The 22,585-nt window shown below is 46.7% G+C and overlaps 2 protein-coding genes across 4 annotated transcripts in view; both read left to right on the top strand.

The window, feature by feature from the left end:
- Window positions 1–3,034: 3,034 nt before the first annotated feature.
- Window positions 3,035–10,463, top strand: C17H11orf52 (chromosome 17 C11orf52 homolog). 2 transcript variants are annotated; one of them, XM_030505358.1, is made up of 4 exons: window positions 3,035–3,189; window positions 6,593–6,633; window positions 7,209–7,255; window positions 7,618–10,463. In XM_030505358.1, the coding sequence occupies exons 1-4, from the start codon at window positions 3,158–3,160 to the stop codon at window positions 7,852–7,854; spliced, it is 357 nt and encodes a 118-aa protein (XP_030361218.1). In that variant the 5' UTR covers window positions 3,035–3,157; the 3' UTR covers window positions 7,855–10,463. The 2 variants fall into 2 exon arrangements, with proteins under 2 accessions (XP_030361218.1, XP_030361219.1); XM_030505359.2 differs by lacking the exon at window positions 6,593–6,633 and having other exon boundaries at window positions 3,038–3,189.
- A 371-nt stretch (window positions 10,464–10,834) lies between these two features.
- Window positions 10,835–22,585, top strand: part of DIXDC1 (DIX domain containing 1) — a 34,799-nt gene continuing 23,048 nt past the window's right edge. Inside the window, exons 1-2 of one of the 2 annotated variants that reach the window (XM_030505356.1) lie at window positions 10,835–10,885; window positions 12,251–12,365. In XM_030505356.1, the coding sequence (XP_030361216.1) occupies window positions 12,309–12,365 (57 nt within the window). In that variant the 5' untranslated portion in view covers window positions 10,835–10,885; window positions 12,251–12,308. Of the gene's footprint in view, window positions 10,886–12,250; window positions 12,366–15,779; window positions 16,029–22,585 lie in introns of those variants that run through there. The other variant, XM_030505355.1, reaches the window with a different exon arrangement.

Here is a 22,585-nt window from a genome sequence, read left to right as displayed (position 1 = left end):
TGAAAATGGCATCAGTGGGGACTTGGAGGACCTCTGGCCATGGGGCAGATTGACCTCTGTGATTGACCCTCCTGGCTCGGGTGCGGCTGGAGCTGTATGGAGCCCACAGTGGGCAGCATCCTCAAGGAGAAAAGATGTAGAGTGATGAGCTCTTGGAGGCTCACTGTGCATTTCCAGACCTGCACCTGGAGTTAGCCCAATTAAACAAATGCCAACCCATGGCCTCCGCTTGCTTCAGCCCTGTAGTTTATAGGACATAATGCTTGTTCACACACGCACCTTTTCAGCCCTTATGAGGGGAGTGAACCCCAAACTGCTGAAGGGAAAGGCTCTGCTCAGATTCCAAGTGCCTTGCTGGCATCCCAGCACTCTCTGTAGAGTCACAGAGGGGATGACTTTGGTCCCTTTTGCAGACACCGTGATGCTACCGGCTACATGAGAAATGTCTCAGTAGTCTTGTGATGTTGGGCCAGGGATCGTGTGTGCTGCTGTCAGTGGCAGCTGCTGCCTTGGATGGTCCCAAGGGCTCAGCAGGTGCCAGTTGCAATCCTTGTTTTGTCAGAGCCAATTAAAGCAGCCAAAATGCTGTGTCACTGGCCAAATATGGGGGTCCCTGGCATGCCTCAGTGCAGCCCTCTCACAGAGAGAAGAGGTTCCAACGTCCCTGTGGACAGAGCTTCTCCCTCTCCCTGCTGGGATGTGACTTGCAGACTTCTGCACTCTTCCTCCATGAATAAATCAGGCCAGAAATGCCCTGCTCAGGAGTCTATCCCATGCAGCATACCTCCTCGGTTGCTGAAACAGTGATACAAGGCTGCTCTTTCACACTTGCCAGGCAAAGTGAGATCCAGACCAGAGCGAACCACTGTGCAGCTATTTTCAACTTCTCAGGGCCCCCGCCAGCAGTGAGGATCAGAGTCAATTTAAGTGCAGCCCTGCCTTGCAAGCTTCATGAGAGCAAGTAGGAGGATCACTAAGACTTCTTCCCCTCTGGTGCCGATCAGGTACCCACACTCACAGTCTGTATCGCTGAGGGATGCCCTTCATTTTTTAGAGACAATGCCAGCTTGTTGTGTGCTTGTACCACACCTATCACAGTGTGGCTCCAGTTCCTCCATGCCTGAGGTACTTTGACTTTATGGCAATAGAAATGCACAGCATCAGTAGTCATTACACAGTTCTGTTTCCCCTCTGGCTTTTATTAGTCCTGCCTTTGCTTTCCAATGAGTTCATTCTCTATCGCTGGGCACTTGCAGGCTCGCGCTGTGCCAGTTGCACGGCTTGTTACCCAGACAATGTCCCTGAGAGCATGAAGACACATGCCCCAGCGGCGATGCAGTGAGAGGGGCTGGCACCGCCTGGTGTCAGCCACTGGGCTGTTCCTCTGCACCCTGGAAGGCTTTGCACAAAATAGCCTGATCGGTTTGCTGAGCAGGGGCGCTGGAAGCCATGCTCTCTTTCATCCCTGCAGACACAGACTGAGGAGGGAATGCAGAGTGGCAGCCAAGTGATCTCCAGCTCTGCCAATGTTTTTGATGCCTTTCTGTTTCTCTGGTGGAGCTCAAACCAGCAGCTCCAGCATTTGTGAAAGGGGCTGATGAGAACAGGCTCTCAGCCTTTTCTTCTTTCTTGCCCACAAAGCAACAAAGCCCAAGTTATCCCAGAAATCAAAACAGACACTGGCTCTCTACATCAACAGTGTCTGTGGCAAATCCAGAGACAGTCTGCAACTTCCCAAGCAGGGACAGACTCCTGAGATGACCTGGTCTTTGCAGGACCCTGAGAACATGGTTTTGTTGGGATCATGAATCCCATCTGCCCACATACATCTGATCCTAAATTCTCCCTGGGGTGCTGTGGTGCAGACTGAACCGAGCAATTTCTCCAGCCGCATGCTGAGGAGCAGTTTCTGAGCAAGACTCAGGCTCTGACAGTCACAGTGCAGCTCATCCAGGGTTCAGCTGAGGGAGCAGATGTGCCCTATGGTTCAGAACCAACCTCCTCCTGCCACTTCTGGACAGGTACAAGCTCTGCTCTGCACTTGGGCAGATGACAAATGATGCTCGTGAGCCTGGCTGAGAGCATGGGTACAGCTGGAGTGGGCGACTAGCGCCGGTCCCTGAGATAGCCTGCCAGAAGCGTGAATCAAAACTCACCCACTTGTCAGCACATCCCATGAGGCATTCAGACCTGCACAGAACTGGGGTTGTCTGCCAAATCAAAGCTGTGGAGCACAGTTTCTCCTCAAGGACTACATTGGCAAGGTATTTCTCAGTATTGAGCCTCAGATCTCTTAAAGCTGCCAGAGACCAGCTACTTGTCATTCAGTCCAGGAATGACCATCCACAGTCTGAAGGGCTCTCACGAGGAGTAGGGAGGTAAAATGCACATTAATGTTCCTTTTTGAGATGCTGAGGGGTGAGCCTAAGAGCTGTATTGCAGGTCCTTAATGATGCAAGGTCCCTCACAGGATTCTGTCATTCTCAAAAGCAAAAATCCATACACTTACATCTAGGTAGGTAAACAAAAGATTCCCAATAATGCCCCTGAGTTTGCATATGCCTTTCTGCCAGTGGCAGAAGCAGCAGCACCAGAGCTCAGCTGAGAGTAGACCTGCAAGCCTTGCTCTCACCTCTGCAGGGGTATCAATCACCTTCCCTCCCAAGAAAATACGCTCTCCCTGATGATGCCAGCCCATGCCACACATTTTCCTGACATCCTGCTTGAGTTGCAACGATGAACAGCAGGAACACATTGAGAGCTCCCGTCCTGGTGTTTGTCCTTTTGCTCAGGAACATTTGAAGTCCCTCCTTCATCCTCTTTTCATCGCTGCTGGTATCAGCGGGATGGCGCTGGTGGGAGAGAGGGATAGCGGAGGAACATCCAGCAGCGTTTTAGCCCCAAGGCAGAGGCAAACTGCTTGCCCTTTCCTCCGTAAGTACCAAGAGGAGAGCGCTGGCCCTGGGGCACGGAGAGCCCAGTGCAAGCGCTCCGGTAGATGGCACGCACGGGCCTGTAGCAAAGCGTTAGTACAGCATGGAGAGAAATCCGACACTGCCAGACACTCCCTTGGAATAGCCAGGGGCCGAGCAGGAACCAGGAAATACAAGCTCTCCCTGTCCAGAAAACACTTCTGTTTCATGGAGGAGGGAGCGACATGGGCAATCTCTGCAGCTGCGGGCGACCGTGGTGAGTCCGGCATCCGCCAGATACGGGCATGACAGCGCAAGCCCCGGGCGGCCTGAGCTGAGGTTTGGGTGGACTTCTCAAGCTTTGCTTCCTGGTGCTGGGTTTGCCAAGGGTCCCGCCCGGCTTTCGGCTCTGCACAGCGCCAGCTCACACCGAAACCGAGAGCAAGGCAGCACGGACATTGGGTCACTGCTGTGCGGGTGCCGGGGTGGGGACGGGAGGCTGGGGCAGCCGCTGCTGTCAAAGGGAAAGGTGAAGGGGTTTTGTTGCTCGCATCTCTCAGGCCTGCCGTGGGGCTGGTAGCTTGGGTTCCCACAGCCATGCCAGCAGCTGAGAATAGCTCAGTTCTAGGAAGGATCTAGTTAAAATCCCTGTCCTTGCCGCAGTGGTCTCTGGGCAGGTGGACACCATAGGTGTCCCTTTGGCGTAGTGCAGGGAGGGGCCCCTGGGGCAGTGCTTGGTGTTAAGGGCTCAAAGGGTCAGCTACGCCATCCTGCTCTCGGCTCCTCCAGCCCTTCTCCCTGCTGCCTCTCTCTGGGCTTTATTTGCACTTGGGAAATCCGGGCCACGTTTTTCAGATGATGTTGCTCTTTCTCCCCGGGAGCGAGGATGACAGTTTAATCCCTCCTGGCTCATGTTGTGCCCTGGACCTCCTGCTTACAGAAAAAGGGCACAGTGGAGCATCATTCGGTGCCAAGTGGAAATATTTTCGGCCCTGAGCATGATACAAGGGGAGAGCCATGAATATCAGATGAAGCTCCGCGGGCATTCTCTCCAACACTGCATCTGTTAAAAGTATTAGAAATTCATCAGGGCTTTTTAATAATTACAAGAGGCACAGCATCACCTAGTGGCTGAAGCAAAGGAGGAGGTTCAGGACACCGAGGTCCTTCCAGGGCAAATAGGAATGTGCTGTTGATAAAATGGGCTTGGAAGACACCTACAGAGGACCACAATTAAGAGAAGATTGGTGCATTGAAACCCCGCTGCAGAAGTCTGCGTGATTCATAGCTTTGCCTTGGTGACAGAGGGAAAAAAATGGTACTTAATTTTAGTTCAGGTGTTTCCAGACTCCTAGACTGCATTTATTTCTGTGTATTGTCTCAGCACCACAGCTGTGTCAGCAAAGAGCTGAGCTTTCTAAATAAAAGTGAGACTTAAAAAAGGGCTAAGGGGAGGCAGGTGCTCACCTTCTCCTGTATGGAAGATCCTAGTCTTGATTACTATGAAAGCACAGGCCCTAAGGGAGACAGAGCAAGGCGCAAGAGACTGAGGAGGCTCCTGACATCTATAAAGAAAAGTCATTACAGCAAATTTATTCACACAAGAAAGATACCGATGAAGGAAAGTGTGCCCTCAGGTCTGGGTATCTCTGCAAGCACGGCCCTGCGGAGGGCAGGCCCCAGGTATTCTCACCATTTGGTTTAGTACTCAGGGCCTCGGATGTGTACGGAGAGTAAAAGATGCCAAAATTCAGGACCAACTGCAAAGCAGGCTTGTGTAGGGCAGAAATCAGGTTGGCACTGACATGGGGAAAAGGGAGGAAGTGATGTAGGAGCAGGGACATGTGTGTTGTCATGTAGAATGTACAATGTGCTTTTAGCTGGCTGTTAGTTACAACATGTTTGACCTGGTTTTGAGAAGAGGTGGGAGGTTTGCCCTGCTCTAGTTTCCCTTGCCATATCCATTCTAAATACCACAGATCTAAGGCTGGGAGACGCTGTCTCCTGCCTGGCTGTGATTAGCCTGCAGACAGCCTCAGAATAGTTCCAGCCTACACACTGGCTGCTAATGCTCTCTCTACAAAGGAAGGCAACCAAAACAAGAAAGAGCAGCTTGAATGCTGAGTGGCTGAATGCTTTAAAGAAGCAAAGTGCTCTAGCACACAAGCCTTGTCAAGGAGGGCCCTGGAGTCTCTGCAAGCTCACAGAGACAGTGGAGAAGGAAGCTGCAAGAGCCAAGTGAGAAATACCACAAGAAAAAGCAATGCTGACTTGAGCTGGGCCCCTAACTCCTGGGGACAGCCCCCCAGATTGTGTCTGTCGGGGAGCGGAGGGCCATTGGTGCTGCTGAGGCACAAGAAGCAGTGTTGGATCCTTTTGCACAGGCGCATGGCCACCCTGTTTTCCCCAAAGCTGCCTTTGACTTCCCAGGTCTAACAAGCCTGGTTAATCATTACTGACCATTTTGAAGTTCTCCAAGTGCTTTGTCCGCGTTCATGCTTTTTTTGTTTTGCCATTAGAGTGCCAAAGACATTACAGCACACACTGTCCTGCTTGCCCGCTCACAGGAACTGCCTCGGAAAGCTGGGAAAGGCAGAGCTCTGCCTCATGCACGGCATCGTTCCTGCCTGTGGCAGGGCTGTCTGGCAAATGCACACAATGTGGGACATAAAGTGTTGCTTGGGAACCATCTGGTAGCTCTGTAGCCCCATTAAACGTGCTGCAGCAGAGACACAGACCCGTGCAAGACCCTCGGCTGCGCGCTGTGTTGGTCGGCGGCCAGCACCAGATGGACATGCGTATGCAGGAGGAGCCACGCAAGGGCTGGCTCCTGCTCTGCTCCAGCCCTCTCAGTGCGATGCAATGATAACATTGCCTTCATGCATCTGACCCAGAATGGGACACGTCTCCACTCTGCCAGGCAGCCTGTGCTCCTGCCAGCGCCAGCCTGCGGGAGCTCAGCTCCTGGCTCTGTTGTTACAGCTCAAATGAATTCGGCTCCTGTTCATTCTGTGGCTGGAATGTAGCTGTATTTGGCTTGTCTCTTTCTGGTCACACAGGTACAGCCAAGATTAGGGTTTGGCTTGGCTTATACTAAGTAAGTGCTTGGTTGGTTTGGTTGTGTTTTAAGTGGAAAACTGACAACAGGAAAACTGTCTGAAACACTAAATTAGCACAAGGTCTGCACACAGCTGCTCCTTTGGCGAGGAGGGCAAAGCAGAGAGTGGGGGGCTATCAGAGCATTCAGCCCTAAGAGAAGGTTTTTGTTCCAATTGAGAGCATGCTCTACACCCTGCATCTTTGATCATACAGCTGTGGAAATGTAGTCACAAACCCACAGTGAAATCTGTTCTTATTCACTCTGATGCATATGCATGTGCATCAGCCAGCCAGTCAGGGCTGAAAGGCAAGGAGACTTGGGGGTGTCTGTGGGGCATGGTAGTTATGTCAAAGAAGAAGGGAACACATACCCACATCTTCCCTTTTGACCTTCTCCTTGCAAGAGTCACTCATGTTCTGGTTTGGCTCAGTAGCTCTTCTCTGAGACACTTCTTGGGCCTTTCTCATTACCCTCAGATACGTACCTGTACCAGGGTACCCTGGGGTGGTGCATTTGGGTTTGCATGTTATGACAGCAGAGGCTGGGGCTTCTCAGGGCTGACATATCTCTCTGATTTCAGGAAGTGTCCTTCGCCTTTTAAAAGAAAGAAAGAAAAGCAAGGTAAGGATTTGTGGAAATGCTTTAGAGGCCAAGAAGGGGTGTAGCCACTGAGCCCCTGGTTAGATGTCATTAGTCAGGGCTGTGAATTGGATCTGCGAGGCTGAGGTCCCCTCCCACACTGTAAGGGCTGTAAACATCCGTCTGACATCAGTCCCCCAGAATAAAGTGCATTCTCTAAGTATCCCAGTTGTATCCAGTGGCCTTTGGACCACGCTGGGCAAAATATGTTTGCCAGGCAGCAAAGGAAATTAAGTTAAAACTGGATCTGTCATCTCCAAGGGCCTGACAAGGAAGCTCTCTGTGCTGTGTCCGTCCTCCTAGGTTCTGCCAAGAACATTGCGGTCCACAGCATGTTGTCATCCCAGAAAACCTTATTTTTTCCAAAGAAATAAGCCCAGGCTTTCTTCTCGGAGGTGGGTCCCAGAGACAGCATTAGGGGCGAGGGTGTCAGATGAGATGGAAATTTGATTTTTGTCCAGTGGGTAGAGTCCATGGGACAGACACTGCATTTCTGCATTCAGCGGTTGAACAATAAACAGTTTTGTTAATCTGAACCTCTGGTATTTCTTTTTCAGGAACTAATGTGAGACATGAGAGCCAACAGCACCAGCCTGGCAGGAAGGTAAATATCTTCCCAGAGTTGTTTTCCTAACTATATTGAGAAGAGACAGAGCTGACCACCACTCCCTAGGCAACATGGGTTGGGAGGACATGGGGCAGCTTATTCAGAGCCATGAATTGTGTCATTCTGTACAGGCTTTAATGGCTGTGGGAACAACGTGCATTGCTGCACAGTGATGTGGGCCCATTTTTTCCCCCTAAAGTGCAGTGGAAGCAGTAAGATGAAATCTCTTTCTGTGCCTGAGGTGTCAAAGGCCTGGATGGTGCTGGGGAAGGTGTGCAGGGTGTCTCTGCTTAGTCTGGGGAAGGTGTGTGTAGCAGCAGCCCTGCAAGCTGACCTTCCAGAGCTCTTTCTCCCCAAAGGCTCCAACGTATGAAGATGTCCCGGAGTTTCCTGTCTACGCCACTGTGAGTAAACCCAGGAGCGTGAAGCAGGATGAAAGCATTCATTACGCAGACATCCAAGTGTTCACCAAGGTCCGGGAGCGGTCTGCAGCAGAGGTGAAGAACTTACAAGTGCAGAATGCCACAGAGTATGCCACCCTCAACTTCCCCCGGCCCAGGCTGAAATATGACAGTAAGAATGGGACCCTGGTATAATGGGCTTGATGGTCCCCTCCTCCTTCAGCAGCAAAAGGATTTCACAGACTTAAGGATGCTGTAGACACAAGCTAACCTCACAGACATGTCAACTCTCCTTGAGAAAGTGTGGAGAGGCTGTGTCTTCCACCTGCATTTCTCTTTGGAGGACACAGACATATTTATTCTCAGATGATGAGTAGCTTCCTATCTGATTCTGCTGACAAAAAACACTTCTTCCCCTTGGAAGAGTTGCCTCTGAAACTGGCAACCTGTCTCCTCTCAGCACTGTGAGAAGACAGAGCTGTTCTTTGGCTGATGAAGGCTAAAACCCACAGCTCAGAGCTGCAGTGAGAAAGTTCCTGCTGTGGCACAGGATGAGCTGAGTGCTGCTCTGCAGATGGATTTGGGAACATGACATACAGGATTCAATACTGGGACAAGGGAGATGTCATAGGATTTTACGTCAACGTTAAGAAAATTCTGCAGTGTGCAGAATGACATGTGGATGATACTGTGAAGAAATGGAATGAAACTTTTGACAGTATCTACCGCAATGTCTTCTTCCAACACTTGCCACTGTAACTGAAGTCATGTCCTATGTGTATCCCCCTTTCTCAAAAAACAGTGTTTTATAACCATGCACAGCACACTAAAACCAAGGCCAGAAATGCAGAATTAACTGAAGGGTACAGAACAATTTCTTTCACTGAAGGGCTGTACAGATATGCATCCTTATCCCAACATGCCCAGAAGTGAGTAGTGAGCTCTTGGCTCTGACTGGAAATGAGACATGGAAAATTCACAATTTAACTGCAAGGCAGGCATTTAAAAGCCACTGCCTCTATTTAGGACAGTTATCCAGTCCTTAGAGAACAGCAGCTGTCTGCATGCCTGAGATATTGGGAATGGATCCTGGTCAACTTTAAAGAGGGCTTTGGACTTTTCCTCCATTTTTCTTTTGTTTTACTGCCTGCCTTAGATAGCCCCAGTAACACAGAGCACACACCATGTGGTGCTTTCTGCTAACCCTCCCAGATACACCTTCAAGAAGTCGTTTATGGATTTAAAATAGTGTTAGTAATACAGTATAGCAATCATCCGGAAGGCCTCTGCCACTGGACTGCATTTGGCAGTTGCAGCACTGGCAATTGAACAGGGCTCCCAAGCAGTATCTTCAGGCACTAAATCAATGCTTGGCACATTCTGTTCCTCAATAATGGTTTACATAGCTAAATGCAGATCATGGGACAACCTGTTTATTGCCAGTGTTTAAATATGGACACGCTGGTACAATGTCTAAACATACATAATTTTGCATATTGTGGCTCAGCTACATGCAAAAAGCATGAAGGAGTTCCTGCCCATTACAAAAAATAAAGCTGGTAAGGGCAGTGTTTGCTAAGATGGAAGTGTTTTGAGGACCAATCTTAACATTTTTTCTACCTTTTTGCCCATCTCAGCAGGGCCATTGTAAGGCCAGAGTAACATTTGAAGGAGAAGGCCCCTTTTTTATAATGGATACAGTATATTTTTCTACCTGAAAAGGGTTTTTTTTGCCTATGCTATCCAGCTGACCTCAGGGGGGCTACTGTAAAGTCTGCAGTAAAAGGCCCTTCATCTACAATGGGTACAGGATTATATTCTCATAAGGGCTGGTTCTTTTGAGTGCCAAGGATTCCTCTTTCTGCTCTTCCATGTTCCTTTCTGTACTCCATGCCCAGCATGAAAACTTGGCCTTTGGACTGAGGAGGATTGAATGGGCATAGGATTTACTTACAAGTGTGTGTCAGGGAGTCATGAGACACTTCAGCACTCGGTGCTGCTAGCCCAGCTGTCAGACGGGCTGCAAGATCTGGTTCATGCTGGGCAGCAATTGTGGACCTCCTTGTCCTGAATCACTGGTACAAGAACTAGAAACGGACACTGGCTTCGATTCGTGTCAAGCTCTCCGCATCATAGGAAGAAATTGGATTTTTTAGACACATTATTAACTCTGGACTATGGTTCCCAGGAGATGGGAGGTTTTCTAGAAGGTACAGACTCCAACAGGTCACTGTTAAACACAATTTAAGTGAAACAGCCTGTTATTGCAGTGGCACGCACAGCATGTGGTACTGAAGTTTTTCCTCACCCGCAGGAGAGCTGGGGCTGGGGATAGCAAGCTGCACAGACACTAATGTCAAGCTCCTGGGCCCAGAGTGATGTAAATTTGCACATCCATCAAGTTAAACCAGTTTTGCACTGGACCTAAGTAGGACTGGGTTTGGCTCAGAGGAACTTGCTTTCACTTAGTCATGTCACTTAGTTCTGTTGATCTGGATCGGCCTTTTCGTACGCTGAATTAATTGGGAGCTGCGGTAGTGTCTTTTAATGAATGCCTGGAATGATAGTTTATCTATTCCCTAAGGAGCTCCAGCTTCCACGTGTACCTAGCACTTGTTGTTTCTGAAAGTACAGCATATCTTAGAGGTAATCAAATGCTCTGCACAGGAACAGGAGCACCACAGTAATTTTGCCTGTTTACCAGGCTTTGAATAGATAAAATGTGAAAGTCACATGTTCTGCAGTAAGGATTTTTTCTAAAGGACTTGGTTTTGCACTGAATATTAAAAGCTTCCAACAGCCTATCTCCTGTGTTTCCCGAGGTTGTTATGTTTAGGTGTTAAACGAGTGTTAATGTATCAAATGTTCCTTGAACATTAAAGATGTAATTTTTAGTTTGAACTAATAAATGTGCACTTTGGGGGGAGGCTGTTGCCCGCTTGCTGCACTGGGGCTCTGGGGGCGCACACACGGCTCCCCCCCCAGCCGGAGTCTTCCTCACGCTTATCCCGCTCGATGCGGGGGGACCCGCCGCTGCTGCCGACAAACGCGAGGGAGCGAAGCGGCCCCGTCCCGTCCCGTCCCGTCCACCCCGGCTGCAGGCGGGTCCGTCCCGGCCGGGCGGGGTCTGCGCGGGGCCGCCCCGTCCCGCCTCCGTTCCCATGGCAAGCGGCGACGCGCCGCGGCCGGACCCGAGCCGGACACGCACCATCTGGCCCGGGCGCAGGTAGGGGCGCAAGACGCGGGGCGGGCCCAGCATCCCCCGGTACCCCATCCCACATCACGGGAACCCTGGTTGTCCCTGTACCACCCCTTCCCCGGGGGCTCCCCACCGGCTGGTACCCGAGGCCCCCATCCCGGTCCTACCACTCCCCATACCCTGGTCTCCGCCAGCCGGCCCTGCCCCTGGGGATCGTTACGCTCCAATCCCCCTGGATCGACCCTGCTTCCAGAGACACCGGCAGCCACACAGCGCTTCTAAGGCCTCAGATCCTTGCCCCAAACTTCATGAAAGGAGGTGGGGGTCGGTCTCTTTTCCCAAGTAACAAGTGATAGGACAAGAGAAAACGGCCTCAAGCTGCACCAGAGGAGGTTTAGATTGGATATTAGGAAAAATTTCTTCTTGGAACAGGCTACCTAGGGAAATGGTGAAATCACCACCCCTGGAAATGTTCAGAAACCATGTAGACAAGGCCCTTGGTGACATGCCTTAGTGGTGGACTTGGCAGTGTTGGGATAATGTTTGGAGTTGATGAGCTTAAAGGTCTTTTCCAACCTACTTGGTGCTATGATTCTGATTCTGTGGCCTTCCTGCTCACTTGCTATCAGCCCCACTTTGCAGAATGGGCCCCAAAAATACAGATTCAGCACCCCCACCTCTGTTACCCATCCTCTCCTACCCCTGGCCTTTGGTCCCTAGAAATGTATCAGGATGACACAACCAAGGTGTCTGCCTAAGGGTTACAGTCCTACCCACCTTTAAGTTATTATTAAAAAGCTATTCCTACTGCCATTCAGTCTTTCTCCAGGAATCTTTAAGCCATTCTGTTAACTCTTCCAAACTCCCCCACCTTTCCTTTCACCAGACCTCACTACAAACTTCTAAAGGAAGACTAAGCAAAGAAAACACAGATTACCAGAAAATCCCAGATTGTAAATGTCAATATGTGCAATTGTTTCATAAAATTATTTATGAATCTTTGTTGGTTGGGCTAAATGCACTGAATCAAGTAATACCCTGAATATTTGGCACTAGGGACCAGTACTGCTTTGGCTGACGTATTTTTGTTGAACTTGGATTCCCCCCCAACAAATGGGAAGAGATAATTAGATCCTATGTGCATTGTAAGCCAATGTAATCAGGAATCCTTTTTACATGTGTTTCAGGGGAATTCTGTCCACCAGACATACTTTACTTATGGGAGAAAACACAAAAATGTGTAAATTGCCCTAAGACAATATATATTTTCTGTAGGCAGTGAAAGAAGGTGGCAACATTCCTCTTGTGCTTCAGACATTTCATTTGAAAGTCTGTTCTCCCTCTAAGTAAATTCTTCCCTTTGTATTGAATACCTTTGCTTTTACTCCTCAGGCTTCAAGGGGGAAGGGGTGCTGATACATTTGCACTGAGCTGAGCTGTAGCATCCAGCATGGGAACTCTGATGGACATGGTGCCTCAACACACATCACGGCCTGCTGCATCCTCTGTGAGTTTACAGGAGTCCTTTTTTTGACCTCTGTTTGGGATGCTTGATGGAGACATTAGGAGGGGACACTCGGTGGCACACAGGCATGAGTTGCATTAGGCAGCTCTTTTTGCCTCACAAAAATGAGGTAAATTTTATTCACTTGCTTTTATTTCTCCAGGTAAAATTTCACTCTCAAGAGCTGAACTGTGGGCATTGATCTTTCTTTCTCAAGGGCTGATAAGAGAAACAATTAGATAATGTTGATAAAGTGCCTTAAAATCCTTGGATGAAAGTCTTGAAAGAAGGTTTATGTGTTGATACTGGTGGTGCTACTGTGACTCGACCACAGTCTCATCACAGCAACAGGAAATGGAGCAGTAACGGTGCTTTGTAATACTTCTTGCCTGGAATTCAACAGGGGCAAGTACAAAGGTTAGGGTTATGATGAAACTGGCCAGGAGAGGGCAATGGCACCAACCAAACTGCCATCCTACATATCTGTTTGCTTCTTGCAAAGATAACATTCAAAGACATCTATTATGATGTTATAAAACTGAAAGAAAAAGATGATTCCTGCTACAAGAACCTTGAAAAGTTAGAGTGAAACACACAAATGGGACAACTAGCATTTAATTTTTAAAAGGTATTTTCATCACACACATATACCCGAGATGCATTTGTGTTACCACAATAAACAGAAGAATGGCTCAGCATGCTCTGCCTCTCAGTCTAGCCATCAGAAATGGCCTTGTTTCTATTCTCTGACATTCATATTGTCCAAGCAAGGGAGTTCTGTTTCAAAGATAAGAAACCCCATGTAGCAGCAAATCTATGATGATAGAATCTGTGGTGGAAAACATACTGTGAGCAAGCCTGTACTGAGCCTCGCACATATAATAAGAACACTTTGCCTTTCGCTGTGTTGGTCTTTTAGTATGTAGAAGCTCTTTAACAGGGATATGGGACTGAAAGTGTTCACCTGAATTTCAGACTTCAGTCCCAGCTTTGCTTGGTTGATCCAAAAAGGCATGCAGGATAGGGCTTCTGGCTTGAATAGCCTCTCCAATCCAAGTCAACTTCTTCACAGTTCCCCCAATATGTTCAGCTGAGATAGGAATTCTGTATTTCTCAGTGATGGCACTACTGTACCATGGGTGAAACATTTGACTTTAGGTCCCCTGATTTGTGCCAGAAAATAGGAGTATAGGGAGGAGGGGTGAGCGAAGTGTTTCTCAGTACTAATAACGAATAACTGCATGGGAGTTTTTTGGTCATTTACTGTATTTGGTTGGCCCTTCTCTATACCACATTTGACTTCTATCTGTTATATAGATCCAGCACTACATTTTTAAAAGGAAGTCCAGGACTCTTTGTGTGGTTTATATGCAAAACCAGCTGCTCAATCCATATGGCTGACAGCCCCCTCACCATCATGCTGAGTAACGTGTCCTGCCATGCAATGGCATGGGGAGCGCACTGTGATTGAAGGATGTGTTATGTATGGTATCATTGCTAAGCTGTAATTGAGGTAGTGCCGTAGACAGCATGTACCTCGGGACCGGTTTGAGTTTAGACAGTAAAATAGCTGTGCCCCAGTTCTGAACAAAGCCAGGCTGCATCCCTGACAAACTAGATCCCTGCCAAGACTTAATATACAAGCTCTATGGACAAATGCAGGTTGCACTGCAAGCAGGGACTTAAATCGCAGTCTCTCTATATTCTGCTGTTGCTCAAATGCATTGTAGTCCTCACAGGGTGGAGCAGAAGTGTTAAAAATGCTTCATTGCTGCCTATCATTACTGCAACAGAACACCTACTAACTGCCACTGAGGTGGACCATGATAAACGAACTGGTGCTCTCAGTGTATCATCTTGTCATAATTTAAACAGTAGATTTTACATTTACATCCTGTTTGTGCTTTGCATTTCTATGCTGTTTGAACAGATTATCTCTTTATTCTTAGATTTATGTACTTTTTTAAGCCCGTAATTTTGGGTTATGTCTTCAGTGTAAAGTCTGTGGCTAGGGACAGCCTGCCTTTGGCTTCTCTGCTCCTCAAAGGACAAGGGTAAACAGCTAGATCTTGCAGGGATTGTAAGCATAAAATATTGAATCCACTATCAAATTCATAAAACAAATTCTAAAAACAATCAGAGAACACCTAGCGGCCATCTGCAACCTCTCCATGCATTCAAAGGGATTTTACTTCGGTACATCTGGAGTTAATTTTATTGAAATTGCAAAGGCATAAGCTACTTGACTGCATCACAAAAAACCGGGGATAAATACTTATTGCTATCATTTAATGGCATTTTGGTTCTCAAAAGTAAACTGGATCAAGGTACTAACCACCAGCACTGCCAGTTACAAAACACCGTGCGAAGCCTCACTGTAACCTGTTGCTTTAAGCTGTAATTGTCATATTACAATTAATGAAAACATAAAAATCTCAAATCCCACTAAACTATGAAAAGTGGGGGATGCAAATATTAATAAATAATTTGAAATTTATGTCATGGAGGTGTGGGGGCTGACTCCTTCTTGAACGCTTTGCGTGCATTACAGACAGAAATTGCCTGTTGCTTGACTTGCAGTATTTTAGCTGCATCTCCATACCTGACAGGGTAAGATGGTAAAATTATGCAATTGCTTTTTCCTCCAGGTGCTTCAATACTTAGCCAGAAAAAACATGTTTGTTTTTAAACGTGTCTCACACCTAGAAATGCTTGGCCAGATTTTCTGAAATCCGAAGGCACAGTCTGATGCCGCTGGGCAGTACTTGCAGTGTTGCTCTGCGAACTGGCAGCCAGAGCCCCTGGCAGAAGGGGTCTTCATCCATTCTAAGAGGTTTTCCATAGGTTTTCCATTTTCCTAGATTGCCTGGAGATAGTTGATACTTGTTTCTGGAATGAATGCAGTTATGGTTTAGAAAATTTGCTGGGGACTGTAATAAATTCTAGTTTGATAGTTTTCTGTCTTTTTTCTTCTTTCAACTTCACTGCCAGGGCAGCTAAAGCAGGGCTGAGTACTGTGCAAATGCTACCAGCTGTGTTGTGACCTGGTTTGCAGCGCTCTGTCTCTACCAGGTTGCTGACAACGCTGCTGTTTCTTTGGTGCCGTAGAACGATTGCCGAGAGTTAAAGCTGGCAGCTCCTACAATCTTTCGCTTTTCTAGCTAAGAAAGGCATCTGCTATTTGCTATTCCTCGACTCTCTCCCTGCCCCCGTGCCATACAGGGCTTGCTGTGTTTGGTGGGTTTGAAAATCTCTTTTGCACAGCAGGTTTTGCGTGAGTTCGGCTGCTGGAAATGGGTTTCAGATGTTTTCCCCAACTCAGTCCTGGGCCTGCATCTTGTAAGCTGAAGCGTTTCTATGGGAACCATATGACATCTCTCCCGCTACTCCCCCAGCAACTCCCTCTTGAGCATGCCCAGTGCGAGCCTTGACTTTGGCTCAACTATCTGTGTGCAGTAACGGGCTGCACATATGGGACTATGAATGTGGTTCCTGATGAGCTCCAACTCTTTTGTCCTTGGGAGGAGGAGGAAGAGGTTGTACCCAGAGCTGGAAGATCTGCCCGGTGCACCCTGAGACCCTCGCCCGTCAGTGGGCTCTTGGAGAATGCTCGCTTGTTTGGCCAGGGGGAATTTACTGGATATTCTTCAGGAGGGCTTCACGGAGGTAAATGCATGTCCCAAGTCTCACACAGACCTTGCCGGGGGAAGGCAGCATGCTTTTGTGCAGGAATTGTTATGTCTCCCAGTGCTTTGAGGAACAGAAAAGGAGAAAAATGAGCAAGATTTCAGGGTGGGAGGGCTACTTACTAACAGGAGGACATACTGGGCAGTTCAGCCTAAGGTCTGCAAGTAAGCAGTAGTTTTTTGAAGAGTTTGTGCCTGGTTTGCAGCTGATGTTTGTATTCTCTTCTCAGTGCTTTACTGTTGTTCCAGTAAATAATACAAACTGCAGCTAGGTTATGGAACACAGTTTATTTTATAGAATTAACTCTTCTCCTGAGTGTATGAAATCTCTATGTATGAAGGCTGTTGGAAGCCTGTAAATCTGCTTTGTTTCTTGGGAGAGGCTGACAAAGAAAAGGCTGGCTGTTTTTTTCCCCATCTTGCCCTGTAGGTTGAATCTCTAAGGGGTTGAAATTCATCTTGGTCAGGAAAAGGTAATTTAAAAAGTGTTCGTTATTTGCTTGTTCTGCTGTTAGGGAGACTAATAAATCATAAAATAAGGAGAAGCACCAAGAAATCCCAGAGATGGGAATCCTGTAGCTGCATGGGGAATGCAGATTTTTGTCACTTTCCCTCCCTAGGGTGCACAGAAAATTAGTTTTGTTGGTCTCCCTATGGACTCTGTAGAAAATGCCAGGGCAGCCACTGCCTGGCTGTGCATTGTGCAGTCCATGCTGGAGTATGATTTCCTGTGTGCTGGAAAGAAAGGAAAATTGGGGGGGTTGGTGCTAAAACCAAGCAGTTCCTGCTATTTGCTTTCTCACCTAGTGGCACAGATAGTCTCATGGTGTGTTTTGTTCTTCCTTGTTTTCGTTTGTGATTAGTGGTTGCTCATCTTCGCAAAGCTCAGCCCCCAACCGACTGCTCTGCCCCATATTCCACACATGAACATCCCTTCTGGGCGTAAGCCATCGCAGGGAAAATAAAGTGGGTATGAAACTTGAGCCTCACAGCTTCACGCCAGCCACAGGCCTCCTTTGATTGCTCTGTGTAACCGTGTAAATACTCCATCCCCTCCTCCACAGAGTATCTCAGTCTCATTTTTAGCTATTAAAGGTATTGCTTTAGCGCAAGCTCACACTTCCTGTGCTGTAGGGCAGCAGATCTCTCTCTGGCATAAGCTAATAGTAACCTATTAATAATATAATTCCTAATGGGAACATTATTATGTACATTCAGTGCTAGCCCCACCCTAACTGTCAGGTTTTACCCACACACTTCTCAGTTGTGGAAGAAGAGTTCCCCTCTCACCATAAAAACAGATTCACTGTCACGTCTCCCACTTGGGATCTCTCTGCCACATCACACGCTTCACATTATAGCTGAAATAAAACTGAAATCAACTTTGCAACTGCAGAACCTATGGTACAGAGAGGTTAAGTGACTTGCCGAGGACACGCATCACATCAGAGTTACAGCTGGAAATGAGTGAGAAACCCTGTAATTCTATGCCTTCTGTTTAGATCCACCAACTGTACTTCCCCCCCATCTCTTTGTAACATAGGTGCTTATTTATAGAAGTCCCTGAATGTGAAAGAGTGTCCCAAGGTGTCTGATCACAGCACATCACAGCACTCTGATGTTAGAAAGCTGGAAGTGAGTGGCTACTAAACTAATATTTAGCTTTAGTGGTCACTAATGTAGTGACTTTAGCAGGTTAATATCAAGATTAAAAGTCAGAGTTAATTTAACACAAGCAGTGAATTGGGATTCTGCAGGAATTGCCTCGCTGGTTCAGCATCTTGGTCAGTAATCCATCCCTGAAAAGTTACCTAACACAGCCACAAGCAAGTTTCTTTTGTTCCTTTGCATTCTTTTCCCTTTCTATCCTGTGTGCAACGAATCATTTGAAATAGTTATTTTTTCCCTCTGAGATTACATTGAACAACAGGCCTGGGATTGCCTCCTCTCCAGAGACTGAAATGGAAGTGATTTTTTAAGAGCCCAAGCAGAGGTTGTTTTGAAATCAGGGTGTCCCAAGAGCAGCAAAGTGAAATGCAGAGTTACCCCACAAGGCTCTGTCTACATGGGGAAATAGCCACACGTGTTGCTGTGTGAGAACTGCTGCTCCCAGCAGTATGCATGCAGGAAGTAGGGCAGTGCAGGTTTGTTGTGTGCTCTCTCCCTAGCAGGCTGCTCATTGCCTGCCCCGTCACCAAGTGCTTCATGTAATATTTTCCATCTAGTAGCAGGTTCTTAGCTGAATGGCATATGCAGTAGGTATTTCCTCAATTTCCCACACATACAGTCTCTCTCACTCTTCAAGGTTTGCTCTATCTGTTGGTAGACTTGAGGTGATTAGATGGCATCCGATCTGTGATATCTGAATGCTTGCTGTGGGAAATGACCTGGGTTTCATTTTGGTCTGTTTTTCTGGTTGAAGTCATTTTCTGGCAGTATAAATTTGCTAGTGCTTGTTCTGGTAGCCGTTATGTGCCCCTGGGTGTAACATTCATGATCTGTGATTAAAATTTCTCTGCAACTGCAATCTTAGCAGAAGAAACTTGCACTCACCCTCTGCTTGCAATGAGTGCTATTTATAGCTAATAGGATTCACTCTGAAGAGAGCTGTTTTGACTCCTGTCTCCCTTGTCCAGTTCAGTCCATTAGGACCAGCCCATAACTAAATGCTCCCTGTAGCAGTGAATCCCTGAGAGCCTGGATTTCACTAAATACGTGAAGCTCTTTAGAGATGCTGCTGTTTTCCACATAGTAGGGCCAAGTGTCATTTCACATCAGATTTGTTTTAATGTGAGGCTTTGGTGTAGTATTTTACATGCGCTCTACACTGCTAAAGCCAGGGGATGATCAGGCACACTTGTTTAAGGCTTGGCCAAAGTGGGAAAGGCTGGGATCTGAAGAGCCATGTGAATCTTGCCAGGTTGCCTGGCTGGTCCACAAGAGATGGGCAGCTGCTGCATTGTTATTCTGTTAAGCCTCAGGTACAGACATCCGAAAGCACAGCTGGGGCTTCCCACACCTGGGTGTACATGGCAGTGTACTTTAGCAGACAATTTCTTACTCTAGTGGGAATTCTTATCAATTTTTCCCAAAGCCATTGTGCCTGACCAGCAATAGGACTATCAGCAAGGGAAGGATGTATTTGCTGTTATATAGGATTAGGGGTTGAGCAGTGTCTGAGTTTCACTGTCTGTCTAAGCCAGGCTATTACTTGGTTGCATTGCAGTGACTATCGTTTGGCAGGGTATATTACAGTGCACTTACACAGTAACAGTCAAAGATTTATTGTTATCAAAGCATTTTACAGGGAACATAAAAATTAGTACAGCTGCCTACAGCTAGAAATTGAGGCACACAGAGGTAAAGTGGGCTGCCAAATTCACAGCAAGTCATTGTCAGAGTGAGGAACAGAGTCTCTGTCCTAAATGTGCCTTTAGTGCCCTTCATCCTGGACCAGGCAAGCTCACTGAGTGTCCCTTTCCCTTTTCTTCATATGAAAGGTTCTTGCCTGCAAAAAGCACTGCTCAGTCATACTGTGTGCTCAGTCTCTTTACAAAGCTGCTTTTCCCTGCCTGTACAGGGGTAGTGACTGAGTGACTGCATTCTGCTAAATAAGGAACAATGCTCCTTTTCTTTCCTGAAGCATCAGGGAATGTCTCAGTACAACTTGTTTTGACAGACCTTGGACTTTGTTTGGGTGTAGTGGAACCATTTGACAATTCAGGGTGAATCATGTGCACCAAAATACTGGCAGTTTACAGTAAAAGATCTCTTGTGGCTCAGCTTTTCGCCTGTATGCTTGCATAGAAACACTGCTTGTGTGAGAAAATGGCTTCAAAATACCAGATTGGGGAAAATGCAGAGGCACTAAAACATATTGCAAAAGTGCCAGAGATTATCCCTAAAGCAACCTAGCTTTGAATAGCAGTGACATTTTGGGGCATGGATATTTGGCTGTTGATTCAAAGGAGTACATCCTAACAAGGTTCATTTTACATGACTTTCTATCTGGTAGACTCCGGGAGTAGTTGCTGCCTGCAATGATAGGGAATTTGTATAAGGAATGGATACCATCTTCAGATAGGGTCCACAGAACTCCCAAAGGTTTTGCTGTGTGAGTCTTTGAAATTGATCTTAGAAATTATAGAAAACATTCATCAAATGAACATGGAAAAGTAATCTCTTCCTATCAGAGACTGATATGGGAGTATACTGTAACATGATAGCAAGGAGGTCAGGCCCTCTGAAGGCATCTCCATCTTCAAAATGTGCAATACCCTAATCTCAGAGGAGGTGAAAATTAACCTTATACAGTGTAATGTAGATAGCAGTGATAATAAAAGATGGAGTAGCATATCAAGGCATTGTGATCTACCTATATTTACTGTGGGGCAGACTGGACTCATTGATGGTTGAGAGGGGAGAAACATGAGCCCTAAGCAGCAGGTGGTGAACTGCATTGGCTAAATGAGAATAGCAAGGACACCTACGACTGACAGGAGACTTGCAGTAGTGCTGCTGCTTTTCTTCCACCTGTGGAAAATACTAGATAATGACACTTAATTGTAATTAACAATAAGGGATTACTAAGAAAAATGTGCTGACCCTGGAAGGGCGTTTTTCTCCTGTATATCATTGGCTGTCAATTGGAAGCACAAAGATATATGCTACTGATCTCCATCATTGTCTTCCTATAGCCAGTAGGTCTGAGGCACTTCTTCAGGATATGTGCCGAGTAAATAATCCAAAGTAAAAGCCTACTCTGAGATGTGTTGTGCTTATTGAAGTGCAAATTTGCTTGCAATTTGCCAGCAGAAGTGCCTGCAATTTGGGAAATTCCTTACAACTGCAGTTGGCCCCTAGTACCTTGCTTTAAAGATGTTCTCCTGCCCTGTAAAGTCTTTTAAGTCTTCCAGAGTGACTTGGATATAAAAACCCTACAATGATTTGCCGAGGATTTGAAGCAATCTGGGCTCCAACTTCTTTCAGGTAAGGGAGCTCCTCCATTGCAAGGTACAGGTAAACCTGGCCTTTTTTTGGAATGCAAATCTGTGTTAACGTAAACAGGATTAAGCTTAACTCCACCATAATCCTAATAACATGTGCTCTGCATAGTAGATCTTAGGCTAGGCTGATATGTTTTTCTTCTGAAAAATCCTTGTTTTGAAAGAAATACTGGTGCAGGAGTAGAGCAGTGTCAACCCTGTCAAGCCTAAGATTTGTCTCATCAGAAGCTCAAACCAAAATGCAAGGAGAAGCAGAAAACTCCTGAGTGGTTAGTGGGCTTTGTCCCTTCATACATTTAACACCACTTTGCCATTTTTAGGTCACTAAACTTTCATATCTTATTTTCTTGGTAAGTTCAGTTACCCGCTCACCTCTGCCAAAAGTGACAGCTTATTCCCTGGACTTTGCAGCGGTGTCTTGCTAAAGTCATTAGATCTCCTAGTTTTTGGATACCACATCAGGAAATGTTGAGCAGTCCAAACTGTCTGAACTTCTGCAGGAAAATCTTATGCTTTACTGGGGGGAAAAGGAAGCCAAACTAACCAAACAACAAAGTGAGTCTGCTAATGAAATGTAAGTCTGCAGCGTTACAGCAGCTATTAGTATGAATGCATGAAGAATGTTCAGCGAAAAGAACTAGAAAACAAGCTGCTCAGTGAAGGGTCTGTTTTTCCCTCAAGTGAAAAAAGAAGCGCCTGAACGGAAGAACCATATGGATTGCTATAAGAATTGCAAATGTTCTGTGGGCTGGAAGGGGCTGTGCCCTTGTGGAATTAGTACAATACAACAGTTTAGAACTTTCTGAAATTATTTGAAAAATGACTACAAGGTAGTAAACAATTGTGATAAGATTCTTTCCCTAAATTACACAGACTTCAGATGCAGTTTTTATGCTGCAACCCTATCCGGTACATCTTGAATCTGTATATTTCTATAATGATGCTATATTACTATAAACAAACTTACCTCTTTTCTCGGGTACTTGTTTTAATAAATTCATTTTGGATAGGCAAAACTGACACGCATCATTGCTATTACAGCCAAAGAAGAGCATGCAGATCCAATTCATGTGACAGGCCAAGTCTGCTCTGGCAAGCATGCATCAGATCTGCCACTTCTGCTTCCTTTCCTTTCCAAAAGCCATTGGGCAGTAACCCAAGCTCATCTCCTCTGTTCTGTTCTCCAGCTCTCTGCTGAGTGAGCAGAACTAATTGAATGCAGGTCCAGTCACCTTTCTGAACCAGCAGACCGAACCATGGTGTGATTAAAGTTGGATTTCCTATGTCAGGATAATTAAGAGTGAAGCTGTGATCAGATTGTGGCTATGTTGGGCTGTAAAAGCATAAACTCTGACTGACATTGCTGAGATAATATGGAACAGAGACTTAAAACGTGCTGCATCAGCAGAGTAACGGGAAGATTAGTGAAAAGGGAGGTAATCCCATAAATGGATCAGTTTGTTTACCCTCCATGTACCACACCAGCCCAGCCCAAGTGGATTTCAGTGTTACCAGTGCTTCTACTAGCTGT

The sequence above is a fragment of the Strigops habroptila genome, chromosome 17 (genome assembly GCF_004027225.2).
Source record: "Strigops habroptila isolate Jane chromosome 17, bStrHab1.2.pri, whole genome shotgun sequence".
NCBI lineage: Eukaryota > Metazoa > Chordata > Aves > Psittaciformes > Psittacidae > Strigops > Strigops habroptila.
Note: the sequence above shows the minus strand (reverse complement) of the source record. Positions and strands in the feature narration are given on the sequence as shown.